The sequence below is a fragment of the Gnatocerus cornutus genome, chromosome 1 (assembly GCF_029298725.1).
Source record: "Gnatocerus cornutus isolate USDA-ARS CGAHR chromosome 1, icGnaCorn1.1, whole genome shotgun sequence".
Lineage (NCBI taxonomy): Eukaryota > Metazoa > Arthropoda > Insecta > Coleoptera > Tenebrionidae > Gnatocerus > Gnatocerus cornutus.
In genome coordinates this window covers 33,413,199-33,433,882 of record NC_142233.1, presented here as the reverse complement: position 1 = coordinate 33,433,882, position 20,684 = coordinate 33,413,199, and the positions used below count along the sequence as shown (strand labels likewise).

General features: G+C 38.6%; 3 protein-coding genes, 1 long non-coding RNA gene and 1 other non-coding gene across 6 annotated transcripts; 4 read left to right on the top strand and 1 right to left on the bottom strand.

The window, feature by feature from the left end:
* Nucleotides 1–408: 408 nt before the first annotated feature.
* Nucleotides 409–1,445, top strand: LOC148181958 (brachyurin-like). Its single transcript, XM_088036810.1, has 4 exons — nt 409–691; nt 743–909; nt 958–1,238; nt 1,289–1,445. The coding sequence occupies exons 1-4, from the start codon at nt 429–431 to the stop codon at nt 1,409–1,411; spliced, it is 834 nt and encodes a 277-aa protein (XP_087892936.1). The 5' UTR covers nt 409–428; the 3' UTR covers nt 1,412–1,445.
* Nucleotides 1,446–1,926: 481 nt separating this feature from the next.
* On the top strand, nt 1,927–6,379 carry LOC148181956 (uncharacterized). Of its 2 annotated transcripts, XM_088036791.1 has the most exons (7): nt 1,927–2,018; nt 2,714–3,208; nt 3,648–3,817; nt 3,864–3,926; nt 3,973–4,153; nt 4,200–4,560; nt 4,612–6,379. In XM_088036791.1, exons 2-7 carry the CDS (start codon nt 2,737–2,739, stop codon nt 6,281–6,283), a joined length of 2,919 nt encoding a protein of 972 aa, XP_087892917.1. In that variant the 5' UTR covers nt 1,927–2,018; nt 2,714–2,736; the 3' UTR covers nt 6,284–6,379. The 2 variants fall into 2 exon arrangements, with proteins under 2 accessions (XP_087892917.1, XP_087892925.1); XM_088036799.1 differs by lacking the exons at nt 1,927–2,018; nt 2,714–3,208 and adding an exon at nt 3,408–3,579.
* On the bottom strand, nt 2,494–2,565 carry TRNAT-CGU (transfer RNA threonine (anticodon CGU)). Its single transcript has one exon. It is a non-coding gene; the product is annotated as a tRNA-Thr (tRNA).
* A 7,325-nt stretch (nt 6,380–13,704) lies between the features above and the next one.
* On the top strand, nt 13,705–20,045 carry LOC148181954 (uncharacterized). The gene is made up of 22 exons (XM_088050770.1): nt 13,705–13,721; nt 13,754–13,998; nt 14,040–14,141; nt 14,190–14,455; nt 14,503–15,034; nt 15,082–15,162; nt 15,229–15,381; nt 15,427–15,438; nt 15,713–15,726; nt 15,778–15,961; nt 16,012–16,529; nt 16,584–16,653; nt 16,700–16,902; nt 16,949–17,481; nt 17,530–17,632; nt 17,686–17,784; nt 17,901–18,203; nt 18,250–18,362; nt 18,410–18,905; nt 18,953–19,203; nt 19,257–19,392; nt 19,438–20,045. Exons 1-22 carry the CDS (start codon nt 13,705–13,707, stop codon nt 19,507–19,509), a joined length of 4,503 nt encoding a protein of 1,500 aa, XP_087906896.1. The 3' UTR covers nt 19,510–20,045.
* Nucleotides 14,834–15,869, top strand: LOC148181955 (uncharacterized). Its single transcript, XR_015770873.1, has 6 exons — nt 14,834–15,034; nt 15,082–15,162; nt 15,229–15,381; nt 15,427–15,555; nt 15,600–15,733; nt 15,778–15,869. It is a non-coding gene; the product is annotated as an uncharacterized LOC148181955 (long non-coding RNA).
* Nucleotides 20,046–20,684: the final 639 nt, after the last annotated feature.

Sequence of the window (20,684 nt, the reverse complement as noted above, 5' to 3'; positions counted from 1 at the left end):
CTGATTAAAAGAGAGCCCCTCAATAAATACAGAGCCAGCTCTGCGCTCAAAGGTATTGATTATAATCAAATTAATAATGAAGAATCCCATTATTGTGTTCCGTTATCAAGAATATTACTAATTGACCACTTGTGTCTCAACGTTTGAAAAATTGATAAGAAAACACATCAGAAGTTGCTTTTCCGGTACTGGCATTGTGCCACATGCAATTTTTTTTCCGAGATTATCGTCTGAGTACCACCCAATTGAGATAATTACTCAATAATAGTTTCGGTGTACACACCGACGAGGGCCTCCAAAACTGGCACGAATTCCCTTAATTGATAACATTGTCTTTCTATAATCTACTTAGACGAATTGGCACATCACAAGTACTCCACTCGAAAGTACCTATAAAATCTCCCCCGACCGAATTTGCCAGCATCAAAATGAAGTTCGCCGTGGTCATCCTCGCCGTCATCGCCTTGGCTCAAGCCGAGCTCTACCCCGCTCATGTTGAGCCACCAGCGATTTTCAGAAGAGCTGCGCATTTCAAACCCAACCCTAGAATCACTGGTGGAGATGAAGTAACACCTCATTCTCTTCCCTATCAAGTTGGTCTTTTCATCCCTACTACCGATGGTACTGCGTTCTGTGGAGGATCTTTGATTTCGGCCACCACCGTCTTGACCGCCGCCCATTGCGGAGAATTGTAAGAACTTGGAGTCGTTAATATTATCAATATCAATGTTGATATTTCCAGGTCTGATACCATCGAAGTTATTCTAGGGGCCCACAAAATCCGAGAAACTGAAGACACCCAAGTGCGTGTTAACAGCAGTAAGGTGACCGTTCATCCCAACTGGGACCGACTCACTCTTGAGAACGACTTGGCTATTATTACCCTCCCAGAGGCTGTGGAACTCAATGGTAATACTTTTCGTACCAGTAGACGATTTCTTTAATAGTTTTTTTTAGATAATATTCAAACTGTTCCTTTGCCCGCTAAATCCAGCGCTAGCAACGACTACTTGGGTGACGAAGCTAAGGCTAGCGGATGGGGTAAACCCAGTGATGCCGCCGAGACCATCAGCGACGTCTTAAGAGCAGTAACACTTCCAGTTGGTTCTAACAGTGGATGCAACATTTACTATTTGGGTGTTATCATTGACAGCCACTTGTGCGCCGATGGTGCTAACGGTAAATCCACCTGCAGTGGAGACTCTGGCGGTCCTCTGGTCGCCTCCACCGGCGAACTGGTAAGTTGAAGTCTTAAGGAAAGAATTTGGAAGTTACGGAGACCTTGCAGATTGGAGTTACCTCCTTCGGAATCAGTTTCGGTTGCGAAGTTGGTTGGCCACCAGTATTCACCAGAGTCACCAGCTTCTTGGACTGGATCGCCGAGAACTCCGATGTTGAGATCCAAGAATAGGAATGTTAGCTTGACAAATAAACGATTCTGATTAGTTTTGTGTTTTATTCAGTACTGTGGACGTGAAAAGCAAATGGCTCTTGTGTACAGAAGTGTTTAGATAAGAACTTTTTTGTGTTTGTGGTGTTAAACCTGACTTCTTGAGTAGTTAACTCATGTTACCACTCGCATTTCCGTCTCGTCTCCTTTTTTATCTGGTTTCTGGCCGGTGTTACTTTAACACCTCTTCCTCCGTTGCACTCGGCGGCGCTTTTCTGCGTGTGCACGTCTTTAACCGGATCAGGGTTCAGAGGCAGCTCGGTTGGAGGAGGGGTAGCATTCCAACGTCAAGGTCTCTCACTTCTTCTCGCGTTTCCCACAGCGCGAGAAATGCCAAGAGCGAGAAGGACAGCCTCCGTTGGTCCAGTTCGCTGACATTCTCGCATAGTTTCCTCGAGGAACAGTTTGCGACGGTTGGAAAACCACCACCTGTTGGACGAGCGGTGGCCACCACCGGACGGTTATGTGGGAAGTGATGTGAAACCGCAACGTTTATTGTGTTCTTTGTGTGCAGTGGCAATTTTTGACATCACCGTTAACTGGAGACCATGTAGCGAACCCATATAAGGTACGTAGAGGCGATTTCATAACCTTACCGGTTGGGAAAATGACCCATTCTGTATAAACATTGAGCTGTGGAATGTAAAAATGCTCATAGAACCATCGTCTGGGTAATTAATGGTAGTGCAAACAATACTTTAGCGACCCAGGTAGAATCGTGGGAACATCTTCTTAGTATTGTGGTAAAAATCGCGGAATTGGCGGAGATTTCAATAGGTGCGTACCTGACGAACCCTCAGGACAAGAAATGGCCAAAACCACAGGTAGAATTTTCAGTCAATGACCGAAAATTCCTCAAGAAACAGCTTGCATCAAGTGTTAATTTATACAGAAATGTGCTCTCGAGTATGATATTTATCGAGGTGTCGTTTCCGTCATGAAAATTCATAAGCACACAAGAGGTTTTTATCTTGATGACGATAAAACGGAGTTTATTGAAGTGGCTGACCGAAAAAACAGTAAGATAAAGAAAAAAAGTAAAGTGCCTCCTGTGAGGTTTGAACTCACGACCCCTGGTTTACGAGACCAGTGCTCTACCACTGAGCTAAAGAGGCTTGCATATTGGGTACAATCTCGCCGATGTATTCGAAGGACATACAGTCCAACACTTGTTGAAACAAAAAATTACGATTTTCTAAATATTATTTCTTTTATATTTTAGCCATTTGTCATAATTTTTACTTTTTTTTTTATTTTTTTTAGTCATCATGTAAACGCCCTCCACCATGTCGTCCCCATCGCCCGACCCGCAGAAGACCAGCGACCACACCTACCAGTCGAGCGAAACCAGCGACCATGGTCTGCTCACCCACAACCACACGTGTCCCTGCACGGAAAAACTCGACTCTTCAAAGACTGACCTTCACAACCATTGCCTCACCAAATCCACTCATCACCACAACATCATCAGCTTAAGCCACGTGCCCAACACCAACCATATCCACCCCATTAATCAGTCAGTGCATGTGCACGTCCACGCGTCGCCGAAGACACCACACGTGTCCAAAATCGGTCCGACGTGCACGTGCCATCTGCAAGAAGACACCGACGCCATCACCGAAGTAGACAATCAGAATCGAAAACTGGAGGCTGATGATAGGATTGAGGTTTCGAATCTACCGCCTGCGCTGCCGCCGAGGCCGCCGCCGAGGCCGAGGCTGGACGGGACTATCGGGGCGAGGCACCGACCGAGGAGTGGTAAGAAAAAATTTTTGTCACAGAGTGAGGATGTGAGTGTTTCTCCGGCGTCTAAAAAGGGGGAAATATTGACTATTAGAGTGAAACAGCGTCGAGACGTCGCTATGGCGACGCCGCCGTTATCGGATAATACGCGGCGGCTCTGTGTCACTGTTTTCACAAAGACGCGAAATCGGCTCGACGGAAATGTTAAATTATTCTTCGTGGTCTTAATTGTGGTCATTTTTGCACCGCCTGAAGAAGTAATGAAAAGCGTCGGTTACAATAGTGCAAAAGTGAAGTAATTACAATGCACGGTTATCCGGTTATGCAGGTGGTCCAATACCACATACCTCCGACGATTCAGCCGTTTCCACATCCTGTCCCCCATGGTAAGGCGCAAAGACACTCGACATCTTCATTAAGCAATAGAGAGGGAAAGTAAAACTTTTATTTACAGCAAACCCAAGCCACAACGGCATCCGCAAATATGTCTTCTGGTGCTGCGCTTGCGGCGGCATGGCCACCATCCTCGGCGCGCTCTTTCTCGCCGTCTATTTTCTCCTGCGGTCCTACACATCCACTTTAGGCTACTTCGAAACCATACCGACGTTCGTGCCAGCGACCATGGTAAGCCACTCCTCACCTTCCTCACTTGTTGATTCAATTGTTTCAGTTGATACTGACGGGGTTGTGTGTGATGAGTCTCGCGAGAAGGAAAAATCGATACAGTTATTTGGTGAGTCCTCCATGTCTTTTCACCGGTGATTAACACAGTCTTCTAGATCAAAGTCTGCGGACTGTGTTGCCTCGTGTGCGCTCTCACCTGCGTCTTGGTAACCATTACCACCACGGTCATCCACATGAACCGGTTGCAAACTCTTCGGGAGTGTGTCTACACCCAGAAAACTCGTACCTGTATTTGTTACTCCGTGTTGTTAGAGTCTCACGTCCACGCTGATGATGGTAAGAGGTTTTACCATTGTAATAAATACTAAAAAAACTCTTTCAGAGATTAAGTTTGTGTTCAACTCGACGCCGGACTGCGAGGTCATCCACGGCGCGCTTTATTCATGCCTTCGCGCCATGTTCGGGCTCTCCGTCAGCGGGATTTTAGTCTGCATCTTCTCGTGTATGTTAGTTTACCAACTCCTAAGTCACGAGAAGAAGAAGATGTACTGGGAGCAACTCGAGCTGAGATGTCGCTCTTTCTACCAGCAGCACACTGGAGGACCTACGAGTACTCATGGGTCTGTTCGGGGGCCACCCATCACACCCACAACCTACTGCAGCTGTTGCGAGGAGTGTCGATATCCCCCGCTGCCGATGGGGCCCCAAGTGTACCCATGGGACAGTCACCACCCCAATGACAGGTATGACATTACCCGCACTTAAAACTCTTTTTATTGTTGTGGTGGTTGCAGATTTTGGACCCCGGGGCGCGTGGGTAACTTCTACTCCCCCAACCCTGGAGAAGATGCTGCTCCTGGTGACACCACCGCCGCTCGTCCGCAAAGCGGATGGAGTTGGCGGCGTCTTCCGTGGAATCGAGGCAACACCCATAATGAGCCGCCACGGGACAACTCTCTCACTTACCAAGGAACCAGCAGTGCCGACAGTCAATACGGTTTTAGTAACCGCTCTGGAGACAACGTTCTCCAGGACCCTAACACCGGCTCCACTGGCTCTTACAGCGTTCTTGATAATCGTCCTCCGATTGGTGGGGTTTACGTGTGGGGGCCTCCCCCGCCGTACTCTAACCCCAACTCACCAGCGCGAAGACCTCTTCAGTCGCCAGCGCGCTACCATCATATTCATCACCACCTTCATGGACACGAATCCCACTGTCAGATGAGCGAGGAGGGACAATTCCGGGGGTCCCGAAGACGAGTCCACAAGGATAATTACGAGAACACCACAGAAGCGGAAGTGCAGAACGACAACGGGGAGAGTACAGACAGTTCGGAACGGATGTCGCATACTCTACCGGTGCGCAAAGTGAAGAAGAAAGCGGACATGGCTTCAGTGAAATCGACGAACCAAGGAAGCAGTCGAACGAACGTGCAGAGTGTTTTTGCGAAGGAAGAAGCGAAAAGTGAAGAAGACCACGGGTATCACGAGGCGAAAGTACCTGAGAAGAAGGAACAGTGTCGGTTTCTCCCCCGGCTGCAGGGGGTGGAAAACGCGGCGTTCCAAAAGCAAGAAAACAGCCCCCAAAAACCAGAGACTTCCGAATCGGAGGTGTACTTCGCCGACGTCAGCAGTTGTTGCAACATTTCCGTTCGCAACGACGGTCAAGACTCGTCTCTCTACGACGAAGCTTTAGAGTCCCAGAAAGCTCGACTCATGTCCCTCCAAAAGCCCGAATGCAAAGAACCAAACCAACTTCTCCAGAACTTCCAAGAGAATATTTCTTCATCTACTGTCACTGAAGATGAAGACTACCTCGCCCATCGAATGGGAAATCGCCAAATGTCGACACGTAGCCGCATGCCGTTTCCTCTTCCTTCTAACGATTTTGCTTCAGAGACCTGCATGCAGCTCCTCCCCAAAGACATCTCCCAGAACAGTCTTTGCAGCAGCGTCCAGACGCCGATGACTGAAACCACCGACGACGGTCTAACTCCAGATTGCTGCAACTATTTCCCGGAGAACTCAGAGCACCATCGTAGCTTCAACGAGCACTTCTTAGCTCCCGATGCTCAATACGAAGTGGTGCAGGACCAACGGCAAAATGCCAGTAATCTAACGAGTACCATCTCAGGTTTGAATAACTTCGGCCCTAATTACTACAACCAGAACAAGCCTAATTTCAACTACAACACAAACAGTCCAAAGAACGTACCGCCAAAAACTTTGAATCTTAGTGCTCAGTCGCCGAGTCGGAGGAATATCGGCTCGAATATCTCAGCTCTTATTCAGAATCTGGGGGGAAATCCTGCGGGACTTCTGTACGGGGAGGCCAACAGTGCGGATGACGAAGAAGTGCAAGGACAGGGGTGTCATAGTGACGGTACCATGGACTCGGGGTGGCATAGTGGATCGGAAAAAATCGATAATAAGAAACAAGAAACTAACGAACCGGTTAATGTGTAAAGTGAGAGTTGTGGTGGATTTTGATATTTGGATGTTACGCGAGTTTATGTTGTTCTCTATGTACTTATATTTTGTAATAAAGGCGATTAAATTAAACATTTGAATTTATAATTGGAGACAATGATTAAGATTTAGAACAAAAAATGCAAATTTTGGAAAATTTATTTTATTTATACAGGAGGTCCGGAAAGTCGCGCATTCCCGTAAAACTGTATCATCGGACAATGTTACAAATCACCTGAAAAATGTTAAAAAAAATCCATGTCTTCAATTTTTCGAGGTATGATGGATTGAAGAGGCAAAGTTTGATGTGAAAATTAACGATTTCTGTGCAATAATTTTACGTTCAAATGAATTTGTAACCTAAAGGACATTCTGCGCAAAAGCCCCCCATGGTGCAAACAAAATCGGAAAAATTTTGTAAGAAATGCCTGAAAACTGTTTTGAAATCTTTATTTTCTTGAATAAGCGAAAAGTCAAAAATTTCGATCATAGTCCGTAAGTCGGACAATTTTAACAAGAAAACTGTGAAATTTGGTGGACTTATTCTTTCTTATATGCCCATTTAGTCCACAAAATTACAAATTTTTAGAACAAAAATTAAAATTTTAGAACCTTAATTTTCTAGAAAGAGCGAAAAATCTAAAATTTTCTATTAAACGCCAGACGTCGATCAATTTTAACGCTAAAACAGTGAAATTTGATACTTATTTTTATTTATTTTTATTTTTTCTAAATTAAAATTTTAAAACAAAAAACAAAAATTTTGAAATTTTTATTTTCTAGAATAAGCAAAAAAGTCAAAATTTTCGATTATTGTCCGTAAGCCAAACAATTTTAACAAGAAAACTATGAAATTTGGTGAACTTATTCCTCCTTATATGCTCATTTAGTCCACAAAATTACAAATTTTCAGCACTAAAAATAAAAATTTTAGATCTTTAATTTTCTAGAATGAGCAAAAAATTCAAAATTTTCGATTAAACGCCCCAAGTCCATCAATTTTAACGCAAAAACTGTAAAATTTGATAGACTTGTTCCTTTTAAGATGAATATTTAGTGTACCAAAATACAAAATTTTTAAACAAGAAATAAATTTTTTTAAACCTTTATTTTCTAGAATAAGAAAAAAGTCAAAATTTTCGATTATGAAGCGAGTCAAACATTTTTAACGATAAAACTATGAAATTTGGTGCTCTTTTTCCTTCCAAAATACGCATTTAGTGTACCAAATCACAAAATTTTAAAACAAAAAGTACAAATTTGGGAATTTCTAGAAAAAGCGAAAAATCCAAAGTTTCGATTTTAGACCGTAAGTTAGACAATTCTAACGATGTAGCTGTAAAATTTAATGGATTTGTTCCTTCCTATACATATACTTATTTGGGTTACAAAATTACAAAATTTTAGCACCAAAAAATAAAAAAAGTCGGGCAATTTTAACACCAAAACAGTGAAATTTAGTAGTCTTGTTCCTTTCAAGATACGTATGTAGTGTACCAAATTATAAAATTTTGAAACAAAAAGTATAAATTTTAGAATTTTTATTTCCTAGGATAAACAAAAAATTCCAAATTTTTGATTATACAGCGTAAGTCTGGCAATTTTCACACTGAAACAGTAAAATTTTGTGGATTTGTTCCTTCCTGCATGTTAAGTGTACCAAATTAGAATATTTTAAAACAGAAAGTAAAAAGTTTTTCACCACATGATCACAACCTTCAAAAATTTTGAAACTGATATTTTTATAAACGTTTCTGCTTAATTTTCACAATCAATATAAAGTTGCCTCAATTCCAAATTTCATTATTGATATATGCTGACACAGAAAACGTGGATTTGTTGATAAAGATAAACAAACAAAAATGAAATGCGAACGCTGAATTTGTCCCAAAACATCAAACGATGTGGGCAATTTTTTCTATTCTTCTGTTATTCTGTTTTAATATAAATTCGCAAAGTTTGTATTTTATTCACGATACTAAAAACGATGAATATTATTGTGTTACTAATAGTTCTTACGGTTTAACAAGAATTGAAGAGAACCAAAGCGGTAAGTTCTTGAAGTAAAAAAAAACACTTTTGGAAACACACTTTTTAGCTGGTAAATCTGTTTTTGTTCCATCATCTGAAGATAGGAGTTTTGAGTGGGTTTTTAAAAATGAGAGCAGAAATAAATTCAGTGGTTCTTCCAAAACTGTGTATGCGACAATATTGGACCGACGATGGGAAGGTAATAAAATTTAATAGAAGTATGTTATCATTATTTTGAGAATACTATTTAAGTTTGTCAATTTTGAATTTTTTGATGACATTCGAGTTAATGTATTTTGTGTTTTATATTAGCGTAAAAACCGAATCTCGCCCATCTAACTTTTTTTGTGGCGTAATATCAATGCAAACATGGTGAAATGCCAATTTATCAAATCAAAACGTGACTAAAATGCTCATGATCAAATTTACAACATAGTCCGAAAAATATACATTTCAATAACGCGATTTTGAAACTGGGTCGCGTGGTATAAATAGATATAATTTTTTCGTAATCTTTTATTTGCAAAACTTTGCAAACACAGTTTAACTTATTTCGATGTGATTGTAGAACTGGAGCCAAACAGAACTTCCCGATTTCACACCTCCCCAAATTATAGAGTTGAAAACAACTTCTTGTTTCCATTCTCTGTAAAAGCAGAAGGCGACGTTGATCTATATCTATGTGGCTGCATGAAACGTCCATGTTACGTTCTTAGGCTTAGTAATTTAAGTGCCCACAGATGTGAAACAGACAATCTAAAAAAATGCAGATATTTAAAAACTGGGCCTTGGAATATGAACCAACTTCTGAGTAAAAGTTGTTGGAGACACTTCGAACTTCTAAAAGTTGATACAAAAATAACATTACAAGTACTAAATGGGACGTCTCGAACTATAGTATTAGAATTTGAAGACAAGGAAGCAATACAATCCAAACTAATTCATACCATAACTGAAAATATCAGTTATTGGAAATTCCACATCTCCAGACCAGATTTTTACATAACTGAAGAAATTAAAGATAGACGGTTCGGGCCAACCATCAGATCCGGATTCTTTTGTGTTAACTTCTTCGCAATGATGTGTGCTAATTGTCGGTTAAAAGTGACTCTTGCTGAGGCACAAACTCGGGTTACAATACAGGAGCATTACTTTTCCCAAATGACCACGTGGAAAGAAATTAAGATTGTGAACAAAAATATCAGAAGCGATGTTGTGGTTTTAGTCTCGACCACGTCCAAAAGTGGTAGAAATGAAGGTAATTTTTGGGTGATCGACAAAGTGAGGACGTGCCAAGAAAACGGTTTGTTTTATAATATCTGTCGATTTCTTCGCTTGTTCCTAACGAATGCTTTCAGAATTCCGGTACCTTTCTTCAAAAAGCAGTCAAGATTGTCAATTGGTGGTCGATGACAAAACAACGATAATCCGTGAGAATCAAATGGTTTTATCTTCGCACAATATTCCTTGTTTTTGGAACTCTTCCTGCGACGCTGCCAAAATTTACAAGGGAAGGAAAAAGACTGCAGCCGCCACCTGTCCTGATACTGGTAAATACCAAAATCCTCTTGCAGAAAACTGACAAAAATTTTAGACTGTCTTGCAGGTTTCTATGACGATTGTTGCATCCCCAAATGCGACGGTTCTGAAAATGGAACGTGTTTTAGCCGCAAAAGTTTGCGTAAACAACAAAATTTAATAATGACCAAACCTGTTATTAGAAGCGTTGGACAAACAAAAGTGGTCATCTCTTTAGACCAAGAGTTTTCAAACGAAAGTGTGCTTTTACATTGTATTCAGTACAAGGTAAGAAAGTGTTGATAAAACGTGGTATTAAACTCGGATTCTAGGAAAAGGAAAGAGCGCAGTGGATGCAATCATGTCCACCTGAAGGAACTAATAATATGTCAATTCAAAATTTAAAACCAGACTGTGATTATGTCGTAAGAAGTGTCATTGTAACGAGCAGTGGAGCGAAGTTCGAAGATCAGCTTCCAGTGGTACCATTCAGAACTGAAGCAGTCAGGAAACTAAATTTAAACGTTGTTTTCTTCGCGCTGTTTATTTTGGTACTGCTATTGCTACTGGTTTCCTTTTCTGCACGGTAAGATTTGACTAGTTGACATTTCCATGCATACAATATTTTAGGTGGATCAGTGTCTACAGAAAAAGATACAAAACATTACGTGACAGCGATTACAAAACAAACTACAGGCAAAGTATTCCACTTGTAATATTTTCTTATCACTGCGAAATCCTAGAATGTATTTAGATATTTTTAGGAAAAGTCACATGTCGTACCTGTAGTTACTTTTGAACAGTACGTCAAAGCCTGTTTGGACAATGATGTACTCGAACAACAGCACAAGGTAGTACCAATAACAGTTTTTTGCACAATTTAAATAATTTTGTAGTCAATTTTAAAAGAGGCAAAGATTTTGGACCAAAACACGAGTTTCCACGTCAATTTCAAACATGTGGGTACCAAACTTAGTTCTTCCAGCGCACTGGAATCGTACATTATCACGGAAATGCCGACTTCCAGTCAGTTTTGGAAAATGATTTGGAAAGAAAAGGTAGACAATATTATTGTCTTGGACGACAAACAAACCACAGATGTAAAGTGAGAGTTAATTAGTCAGACTCTCGATTATCCGTCTATTTGTAGCCCCCAAATATGTCGGAAACAACGAAGTACCACAATATTACCGTCAAATTCAACAGTTGCCAACCGTTTTCTCATTACGAGCGCAGGATCTACATGCTGTGTTGTGGCAAAAAACGACGATATGTAAGTACGGGTACTATAAAACACAACAAAAGTGTAAATTTACAGGTGACTCAACTGCGTTTTACGGTAAATAAAGAGACTTTCGCCATGGTACCAATTCTACGAACAATTTCACAAATAACGACAAATTCTCCTATCGTGGTTTACAGCCGAAGTTCTAAATTCCAAACGTCTGGTTTTGTGGTACTTTGTGCTGCAACTCTGCGAAGTGCTCTACAGTACGACTACGTTGACTTCCTTCAAACAGCTGCAACTCTTGTTGAGTTACGAACTGAGTTGTGTAGAGACACTCAACTCTACATTTTAGCTCATGTGGTTGTTTTGGAAAGTCTCTGGAATTTTGATACGCAGCTAGAACTCAGTACTATGACCCCTGAAAACATGCGCCAATACTTTAAAAATTTTCAAAAGGTTTTATGGCTGGATCAGATGACGAAACAGAAAGGTACTGCCCAATTAAAAAAGACAACTTTGATAACACGATTTTAGATTTGTCTAAGCCTCAAGTCAACAAACACGAATACGCAAAGATCGATAAAATTACTCCCATAGTCGTTGATGGTTATCATAGCTCCGAAAAATTTTACGTGGCTCGGAAGCCCACGAAGTACAATCTGAACCACTTCTGGGAGATGGTAGCTGAAGAACAAATAACGAAAATTGTAGATTTGGAGGGTCCGTCCGAAAATAAAGTAAGTCGTACTACAGTATCGTACTCTTAACACCTAAACTTGTAGTTGGAGTTGCCAACAGAGGCAGCGCCCGTGTTGAAGACATCGGAATCTGCCACTATCACGTTTATTACAAAAATGAACTTAAAAAACTACATTTGGACGTCTGTAAAGCTCAGTAACGGAAATGTACTTCAGTTTGTTAGATTTATTTTCAAGTTTAATACGATTGTTGCAGGAAAATTTGACTCTTGATGTATTTTCGGTGAAGAGTGACTTTCGCTGGAATATTTCTGACTTTACCAATTTCTGCGTGGAGTCGAAAATTATTCTGCGGGGTTCAAAATCTACGTTGGTTACGTGCAGGTAGAAAATTTTGAAAAAATCTGTTTAATCTAAAATATGTAATTATTTTTATAGCGATGGATTAACTGCGAGTGGTCTGTTTTTGGCCACACTGTACAACATGAAATTAGCACAGGAAGAAGGAAGTTGTGATATTAGCAGGAGCGTGAGAGTGTTGCGAAGTTACCATTCCTCATTTGTAAAAAATGAAGTACGTATAAATAATAAGAAATGTAAAAAAATTGTGTCGATATTTTAGGAACAATTTATAATTCTGTGGAACGTTGTAAAGTGTTATTTAGAAGAAACTAATTTATATCAGAGGTAGAACCGCTTTCTACTTTTGTAAATAATATCAAAAATATTAGAAGATTGAAGTTGTTATCCAATCTGCTTTAATCCAGATTTGTAGTAATAAAAATTGTTTATAATAAACTTTTTATTTATTTAATGACTATTTATTTAATAAGTACATAATTTAGGTCTACAACGCCTAATTATGTACGAGTTTCATACAATATTTTATGTCCGATTGTAATAAAGATAATTTTCTATCAAAAGAATGAGATTAAGACAGTTTGCAAGTGTGCATAAAGAAACTTACAATGCATAGAAAAAGTGAAGTTGCATTTTGAGATTAATTTTTTTATAATTATTTGACACTGACAAGCGGCCATTGTTCTTTATTATGGCCACCGGCCATAAAATGCCACTTTATGGCCGCTAAACAATATCATAAAACATCAATTATTGTACAATCGGGCGTAAAGATAAGTATTTGTATCAATTCATTTTAAAACTGAATTTAGTTTTGATTATTAAGATTTATATTTTGGAACTAAAACGTTTTCAGATTTTTTTGTATGCATCAATTGAAAGAGTAATTCAAATTCAGTGAACCAAATCTGGCATCAAGAAGTTAACTTTACTGAAGTTACACAAAAAAAAACAAAAAATCAGCATTTGAGTAAAAAAAGTACCAAAATTGGGTGATATGTATTAAGCTTCAAAATTTTTTAAAAACTTTGAAGTTTCAGTTGTCTCTAATGCGGTTATATTTATTAAGATTTGAGAACAAGTTTCTTTATTTAATTTCCTTGTAGCGATGTCGATATTTTGAGTTTAATGCAATTAAATATTTTTATAAATTAAGTGCTCAAACGATAACATTTCATAATTTATTATTGAATTATCGCCATGCAATGTTGAGTTTTTAAGTAAACTAAAACTTTGCTGGTAAATGTACTGATAACCAAAAATAAAAATCAAGGCAACAAAATAAAAATTTTGAAGATAATGAAAGATTTTCTCTACAAATAAAATCTTTCCTCGCACTAAATCTAACATTAGAAAAATATGTGCACAGATTTGAATTTGAAACAGTAGTAAAAACATATCTATTTAAATAAGTAATTAAAAATTTTGATTTTCCTTTAAGAACATTTTTTTTATCAAAAGTCAAATCTATCTAAATCGCGATCACTGCCCGGTCAATGACATTTTGACTCAGATTCTTAAAAAATCAATGTGCAAGATATGACAATATTTACATTTTTTCCCCCAATATTAGGAATTGCCATATGTTTTGCAAATATAGGCAGATATCACTGGTTTTTTTCTTGATATTAGCAATACTGATAAGCTGACCCACCTACCAGGAAGCTACACCTTTCAGATAAAATCAGTCAGTTACCACAAAACCATGCTCCTCCATCTCTCGCTAGTTTTAATTTTTTCATTCGTAAACAGCGGCGATGTCTTCATCCACATGTACAACCAAAAAAAGCACGAAGACAAGAAGTACTTCTGCATTACCAACAGTACAAGTGGTATGACTTGGATGCACGACTTTGACGCAGCAAAGATCAAAAGCGGTAAGTCCCCTAATGAGTGTCAGTTTTAACTCTGTCGAAAGAGTTTTTTCCCAGAGGCCACCCAGAGGTGTCTTACTCTTTTTCTTTACCCAAAAACAAGAAGTTGTCGTCTGTGGGTGTAATTCTAGATCGAAGATGGGAAGGTATTTCAATCACGAGACTTTAGATCGATTTATTCTTGATTCTTGTAGATTTAAACGTTTTTAAAACGTACCCCCAGAAACCACCGCTTCGGAAAAACTTAACTTCTTTCACTAAAGAAGGAATCGCGTTCTCTGTTCGGATTGATGAAGACGCGCATGTTTATCTCTGCGATGGAAACAACACCACCACTTCTAATTGCTACTGGTTCTTATTACAAAATGGTAACAAAACGGTGCTCTACAAGTGTGAACCACGCGAATTATCTGTTGATGATAACAACAAAATGTGCCGGGAACTTCTTCAAAAAGTTGAAGTAAAGACGATGTTATCAAATCTTCAATGTCTATTTCAGTGTTTTAGCATTCACCTTCCTTTCTTTATTTGTCTGCAAAACAATGGACTCATCTCTCCATCACCAAATGCAACCATCGACTTGTTCTAAGACGTGTTACCGAAGACACCGAAGATGTGTTTTTAGATGTTGAAGACCCCCGACAAATCAACGTTTCTTTCGCGTTTCTTTACAGCAACGCCGTGGAGGGCTTATGGAAATTTCACCAAAGCCCCAACGAAACTGTTATTAACACACCATTGAAGAATGCGCCGCTTGGACCACCGGTACCCACCACCAATGGGAGTGTTTGTTTGTCGTTTTTTGGGTTGATACCCAGCGGATGTGAGGTTCAACTCTTCGCAAAGCAAAACCGCAAAGAAATAAAAAAAGAGACGTATCGTGGCTCCTCAAGTTCTTGTAATTTGCGACGGTGGAAAGAAATTAGATTTGTAGGCGAGGGGATTGGGAGCCCGAAACTAGAATTTTACGTTTCTACTTCTTGCAAGGAGGCTTCGCAGGTTTTGGTGTTTGATCAGCCGAGGGTGTGCAGAACTAACGGTAAAAATTGTTGAACCAAAAATCGAGATTTTGAGAATCTTTTTTAGAACTACGAGCGATCGTGGCTCATGAAAACATCACTTGCGAATTCATCTCCAAGAAAACTGTTTCGTCTAATGAGGAAAACGGTAATAAAAATCCATAAAAATGTAGATAAACAGTGAGAGACAACGTGTAACTGATAATAATTCCAGGAATTTGCCCGGAAAATACGTTTTCACGCCATTGCATTTCCTGTTCCTGGTTTGCTTCACATCCAGAACAATGCGATAAAGTCAAATTTGTAGAAAAAGACACTAAGCGACATGGATGTTTACCCGGATACTCCGGTGACGATTGCGATAAAAGTAAGGTGCAGTCTTAAAGATTCAAATCGTGACAGTCATTTTTAGCTTGTCCGCAAGGTTTTTATGGTCATTTCTGCCACCAAAAATGTGGACGATGTTTGAATGGAACCTGTCATCACGTCAATGGAACATGTTTGTGCGTGCTTGGCTTTACAGGCGACAGATGCGATATTCGTAAGTGTCCCATCGAAAGACGAAGAAGTAATTGCAGTTTTTAGCGCCTCCGATGATGTTTGTCCACGCGCCGGTTATCGAAATACGCAATTTTACAGAAGTGACGATTTCGGTGGATAATTTTACTGTTGTCAATCAGTTTGAGGATGATCCTCAGGAATATACACTCCAGTACAGGGTAAATTGAAAAGAAAATTAACCACTTTCTAATACGTTTTTTAGAAGAATAATTTGAATGAGAGTTGGAAAGAAATGAAGACGTTTTATGCGTACGGAAAGAAGACCAAGATTAAAATTGTGAATTTAGACCCCAATACCGAATATTTGGCGCGATTTGTAATCAAATCAAAGAGTGGAAAACTGCACTTAGATGAACACACTTCTAATTTTACGACGCGGTGTTTAGGTAAAAACTAGGCGCATCCACCATTTTTTGTACTCTTAAATTTTTTCTAGTTGAACATTTTGAAATTCAGAAGGTGAAAACGTTCTCAACAAATGCTACAATTTTTATTACCAACACTACATGCAATAAGTACCAAGATCGGTACTGGATAAACGCATTTCTTTCAAATAACACCTTCAAAAGCAAAGAAGCTCCAACTAAAACCATTTTAATAGAAAACTACATCACTTCTTTGGAATTCAACAATTTACGACCATTTTCCAACTATTCTATCAAACTAAAACTGTGTGATAATTCGAACAGGTGTTACAAAGAAAAGTCGGTGAGCTTCAAAACAAATTCAACACCTCCTGGACAGGTTCAAGATTTGTCCGCATATTCCAAAAACGAAACCTCTATTTCCTTGAGGTGGAAGCAACCATCTTCAAAATTCGGTAACCTGGAGTATTATCAAATCTCATGGCAAATTGACACGATAACTATTAAGAGAAGCCCTTGTGAGTTATGGCCCGACTATCAGTGTTTCACCATTCCAAATTTAAAAAAAAAAAAATTCTACAAAATTTCGGTACCACTTTGTTACGAGTACGACGATCAAAAATCACAATAAAACACGTTTTAGGTCACTGCTAAGAATGAAGGTGTGGGTAAAATGGGTCCATGGGCTAACATCACAGTTCGGACTATCACAGGTACCATCAACTCCTTGTAAGTCAGAAAACTAACCGTTTTTTCTAGAACCATCAAACGCGCCTGTTAACATGACCGTACTATGGACACCAGAAGATGATCTGCGAGTTTCTTGGTACCACCCGACAATCTCAAATGGGGATATCGAATTTTTCAACATTTCCTTCACCCAAAACCAGAATGGTTATAGAGAGATAATTATGCCGTTTTTGAACGTCACAGATAGTTTGAAACCATTTTATAAATACACGGTACTAATTATACATGTTTTAACACCAAATTAATTTTTTTTTGTAGATTTCGAACACAAAAGTCTTACCATCAAGCGATTTCAAAGTCGCGGTTGCAGCCTACAATAACCACAACGGTACTGAGACTGTTATCAATGGTTCAACACCACCCAGCAAACCAGTTTTGGAAAGTGAACCGAAAACATTCAAAATGAAAGAAGGAACCAAAGTTGAAACTTCAAATAAAATAAATTCAACTGATAACACCTTTATAAAGACACAGTTAATTGTCTTACTGCAAAATGGCACTCGAAAATCTAAAACTAGGAGTACCAATTTTATGCCAGTAATTGGTTACAATCGTACCATGACTGGAACACACCAAAATGTTACCATCGATGGTAACATGTTAAAGAAGACCTCTTTGAAGCCCGATGAATGTTACAACGTCACTGTCGTTGTTGTTAACACCTTCAAAGATAAGAGTCGGAATAGTTCGTATCCTTTGAAGTCGTGTGTTCAAGTACAACAGAACGAAATAAAAACTAAAATATCGGCGTTTTATGTTGTTTACATTATCGCTGCAGTTGTTATCTTAGGGTAAGTTTCTCTCCTAACATTCCTTAAAATGTTTCTGTGTCTTTGCAGACTTTGCATCCTATTATTTGGAGTGAGAAAATTAATGCAGAGAAGACGCAAAACTGAGATTTTTAGAGAAAACCTTTGCAACCCAATACTAAACGATTATATCGTAAGAATTTTTCACGGTATCAAAATGTCGAAATGTTTGCTCTTTCTTTTCAGGATATAGACGATGCTGCAGCTGCACCAATTCCGGTTAATAAATTCGCAGAACACGTGAAAACTTCGTTACAAAGTGGGGAATTAATCCGGCAACATCAGGTAAAATAGTAAAAAACCGGAGCCTCCACCATTTTTGTTGTTTGATTTCAGAAATATTTCAACGCAGAAACTTGTTATGAGCGACTCGCGGATCATCTAATTATTGATTCTATCAGTGTCGACCTTCGAGATGTGAGTTTGTGAAAAATTTTGCTCGTGGTAACAATTCTTTGCAGCAATACATCGAAAACGCGTATTTGTTGACCAAAATGCCCAAATTCTACGAGATAACAAGCTTCTGGAAGACAGTCTGGAACGAAAGTGTTACAACCATCGTCTTCTTTGACGTTTCTAAGAAAGAGATAAAATACTGGAACGAGCCTCTTGAAGACATTTCGGTGCAGCTCGTTTTCCAGAAAAACTTTGCGGATTATGAAGAGCGCAGGTTCATTTTGTGTAATAAAGGAAAAAATCGAGAAGTAAGAGTCGAGGTGACGACTTCTTGTGTTTTACTGTTGGTTTTAGGTCCGCCATTTTCGATATATCTCCACTTTTTATTCCCTGTCGCTGCTACCATTTTTTGTGAAAATATCGGAGATTTCGTTGTGTTCAAAAACGCCAATTTTGGTTCACTCAAGGTACCCATTAATCCAAGAAAAAAATATAATCTTGTTTTGACTTTCAGTTCGAAAATCCAACACGCGACTTTTGTTCTCATGTGCGACATGGCCCTCCGCATCAGCAAGCAGTACCAATTCGTTGATTTTATTAGAATTTGCAAGCAACTCCTGGAGTACGAAGTTTCTTACGTCAGCGATGTAAATCTTTATCTTTTGGCCCACTTGGTCGTAGTGGAGAGCCTCCAAGACGTTAATTCCAGAATTATCAGCCCCTCCATGTGCGTGGTACTAACAGAACTAAAAAAGTACTCTCGCTATTTAAAAGAGACGATCTGGATAGACAAAACGGACGTCTTAGGAGCTCAAAACTTTATGAAAACATATTCAGAACCTGAAAAAGAAGGCCTCATTTTCACCAACAATATTATTCGAGGCTTCCAATCAAAGAAGTTCTGGGTGATGGAACAGCCGTCAAAAGCCAGCACCTTTCAGTTTTGGAACATTGTCAAACAAAAGAACATTTCCGTTATTGTCGGATTGAGCGACGACTTTTACGAATCAGTGAGTTAAATTGCAGTGACGAATCTACCATTTTCACTGTTTTTTAGGCGTGTTGGTCCCAAATCCAACCATCAAAAACCCTCATTTTCAAGCAGCTAGACACTAAAAAGTTTCCTTTTTACGACTGGAACACGACTCAGCTCGTCATCAACAACGAAGAGGTGGACGTGGATTTATTCTTAGTAAAAAACTGGGAACCGACTTGTGATTGTCCTGACAGTATTCGAGATTTCGTAAATTTTTGCATCGAAACACAGAAAGTGCTTAAAAACACCGAGGCAGTTCTAGTGACGTGCAGGTACGAATCAGAAATGGAGAGAGAATGTGGTTTTAATAGAATATAATTTCCAGCAATGGAGTTACGGCGTCGTCCCTCTACCTAGCGATGATTTATAATATTGAAAAAATGATAAGCGAAGGCGTTTGTGATGTTTGTACAGCTGTGAGATTAATGAGATATCATAATCAGCAGTTTATTCAAAGCGAGGTTGTATTTTGATGCTGTCATACAAAAATAAGATATTTTTTTTAGGCACAACACACTTTTCTGTGGGAAGCCGCGGAGACTTATCTCAAAGAAACTCAGTTTTATGAGAGGGGATAATGATCCTTTATAATGCTTTATAGAGCGCCCGGTATATATCAACTGACTAAATAATTTTTATTTTGTTGTATTTTAAAATTATTATTTATAACTACAGTAGACTCTCGATCTTCCGAGCTAATGTGGACCAGCCCCTGCTTGAATAAGAAACAAAAAACTTAATTTTGATTTTATTTGTTGTAAAATTGACAAAAATTTCAAAACTTTTAGAATTATGTAGATTTCATTATTGTCTTTGTAGACTAAGCTACCAGTTACATCGCTGTTATATTAGACTTGCATACATACACAGAACTGCAATTCCAAGAACAATCAAGACGCTATCGCTAGTCCAAATACGACATTTTTTGTGTAAGTTATGCATTTTCAGGAAAATCTCGGATAAAAATTCGGATTAGATCGGATAACGCCGAGAAATTCAAAACCACAGGATGCTCGAATAACGTGAAGATTCGAACAACCGCAACTAAAATAATTGAGAGTCTACTGTAGTTTTTTTGAATAAACAATGTTATGGTTATGATTAATAAAAAGAATGCACGTTTATTTTTTGATCCAATATTTACACAGTTTTGAGGATGTAACGAAGAAAAAAGAGAAACAAACAACTTTAAAAAAAAATAGTTTTGATTCAGGCACAACACACTTTTCTGTGGGAGGCCGCGGAGGTTTATCTTAAAGAAACTCAGATTTATAATAGAGCTTAAAGTATATTTAATTTTATAATTAATTCTTATTATTTTGTTGTATTTTATAATTCATAAGTAATTATATTCTATTTTAAAATAAAGAACGTTATGATTAATATAAAGACTGCACCTTTATTTTCTGTTCCAACAATTTCAGTTTTCAGGAGATAATAGGAGAGAAAATAAACAACTTTGAAAATAATAAAAAAAAAATCTGATTGTTTTAAAGCCACAGAATAAAAGAAACAAATTTTTATTTGAAGATCCACCCATTCTCCACAACAAAATGGAGAATCTGGTTGAAATCGGATTAAAACGCAAAAAAGAATTCGTTCATTGGCTAACATTATCTTCATCGATGCAGTTTTTATAACAAAAAAACGCACTTAAACACCAACTCAATCGTAACTTCTCATCCATTGGCTGGATGTCCAAAGCTGTTATTTATTGGAGGAATCTCGAAGCCAATAATATTAATAAGTCTTG

Excerpts from the sequence above, each read along its gene's own strand:
- LOC148181956 (XM_088036791.1), top strand. The coding sequence starts at position 2,737 with ATGTCGTCCCCATCGCCCGACCCGCAGAAGACCAGCGACCACACCTAC. Across the intron at positions 4,154-4,199 it reads TCACGTCCACGCTGATGATG|AGATTAAGTTTGTGTTCAAC; the intron begins GTAAGAGGTTTT and ends AAACTCTTTCAG. Across the intron at positions 4,561-4,611 it reads AGTCACCACCCCAATGACAG|ATTTTGGACCCCGGGGCGCG; the intron begins GTATGACATTAC and ends TGGTGGTTGCAG.
- LOC148181954 (XM_088050770.1), top strand. Across the intron at positions 13,999-14,039 it reads CGCAGCAAAGATCAAAAGCG|AGTTTTTTCCCAGAGGCCAC; the intron begins GTAAGTCCCCTA and ends CTCTGTCGAAAG. Across the intron at positions 15,163-15,228 it reads TTCGTCTAATGAGGAAAACG|GAATTTGCCCGGAAAATACG; the intron begins GTAATAAAAATC and ends TAATAATTCCAG.
- LOC148181958 (XM_088036810.1), top strand. The coding sequence starts at position 429 with ATGAAGTTCGCCGTGGTCATCCTCGCCGTCATCGCCTTGGCTCAAGCC. Across the intron at positions 692-742 it reads GCCGCCCATTGCGGAGAATT|GTCTGATACCATCGAAGTTA; the intron begins GTAAGAACTTGG and ends TGATATTTCCAG. Across the intron at positions 910-957 it reads AGAGGCTGTGGAACTCAATG|ATAATATTCAAACTGTTCCT; the intron begins GTAATACTTTTC and ends AGTTTTTTTTAG.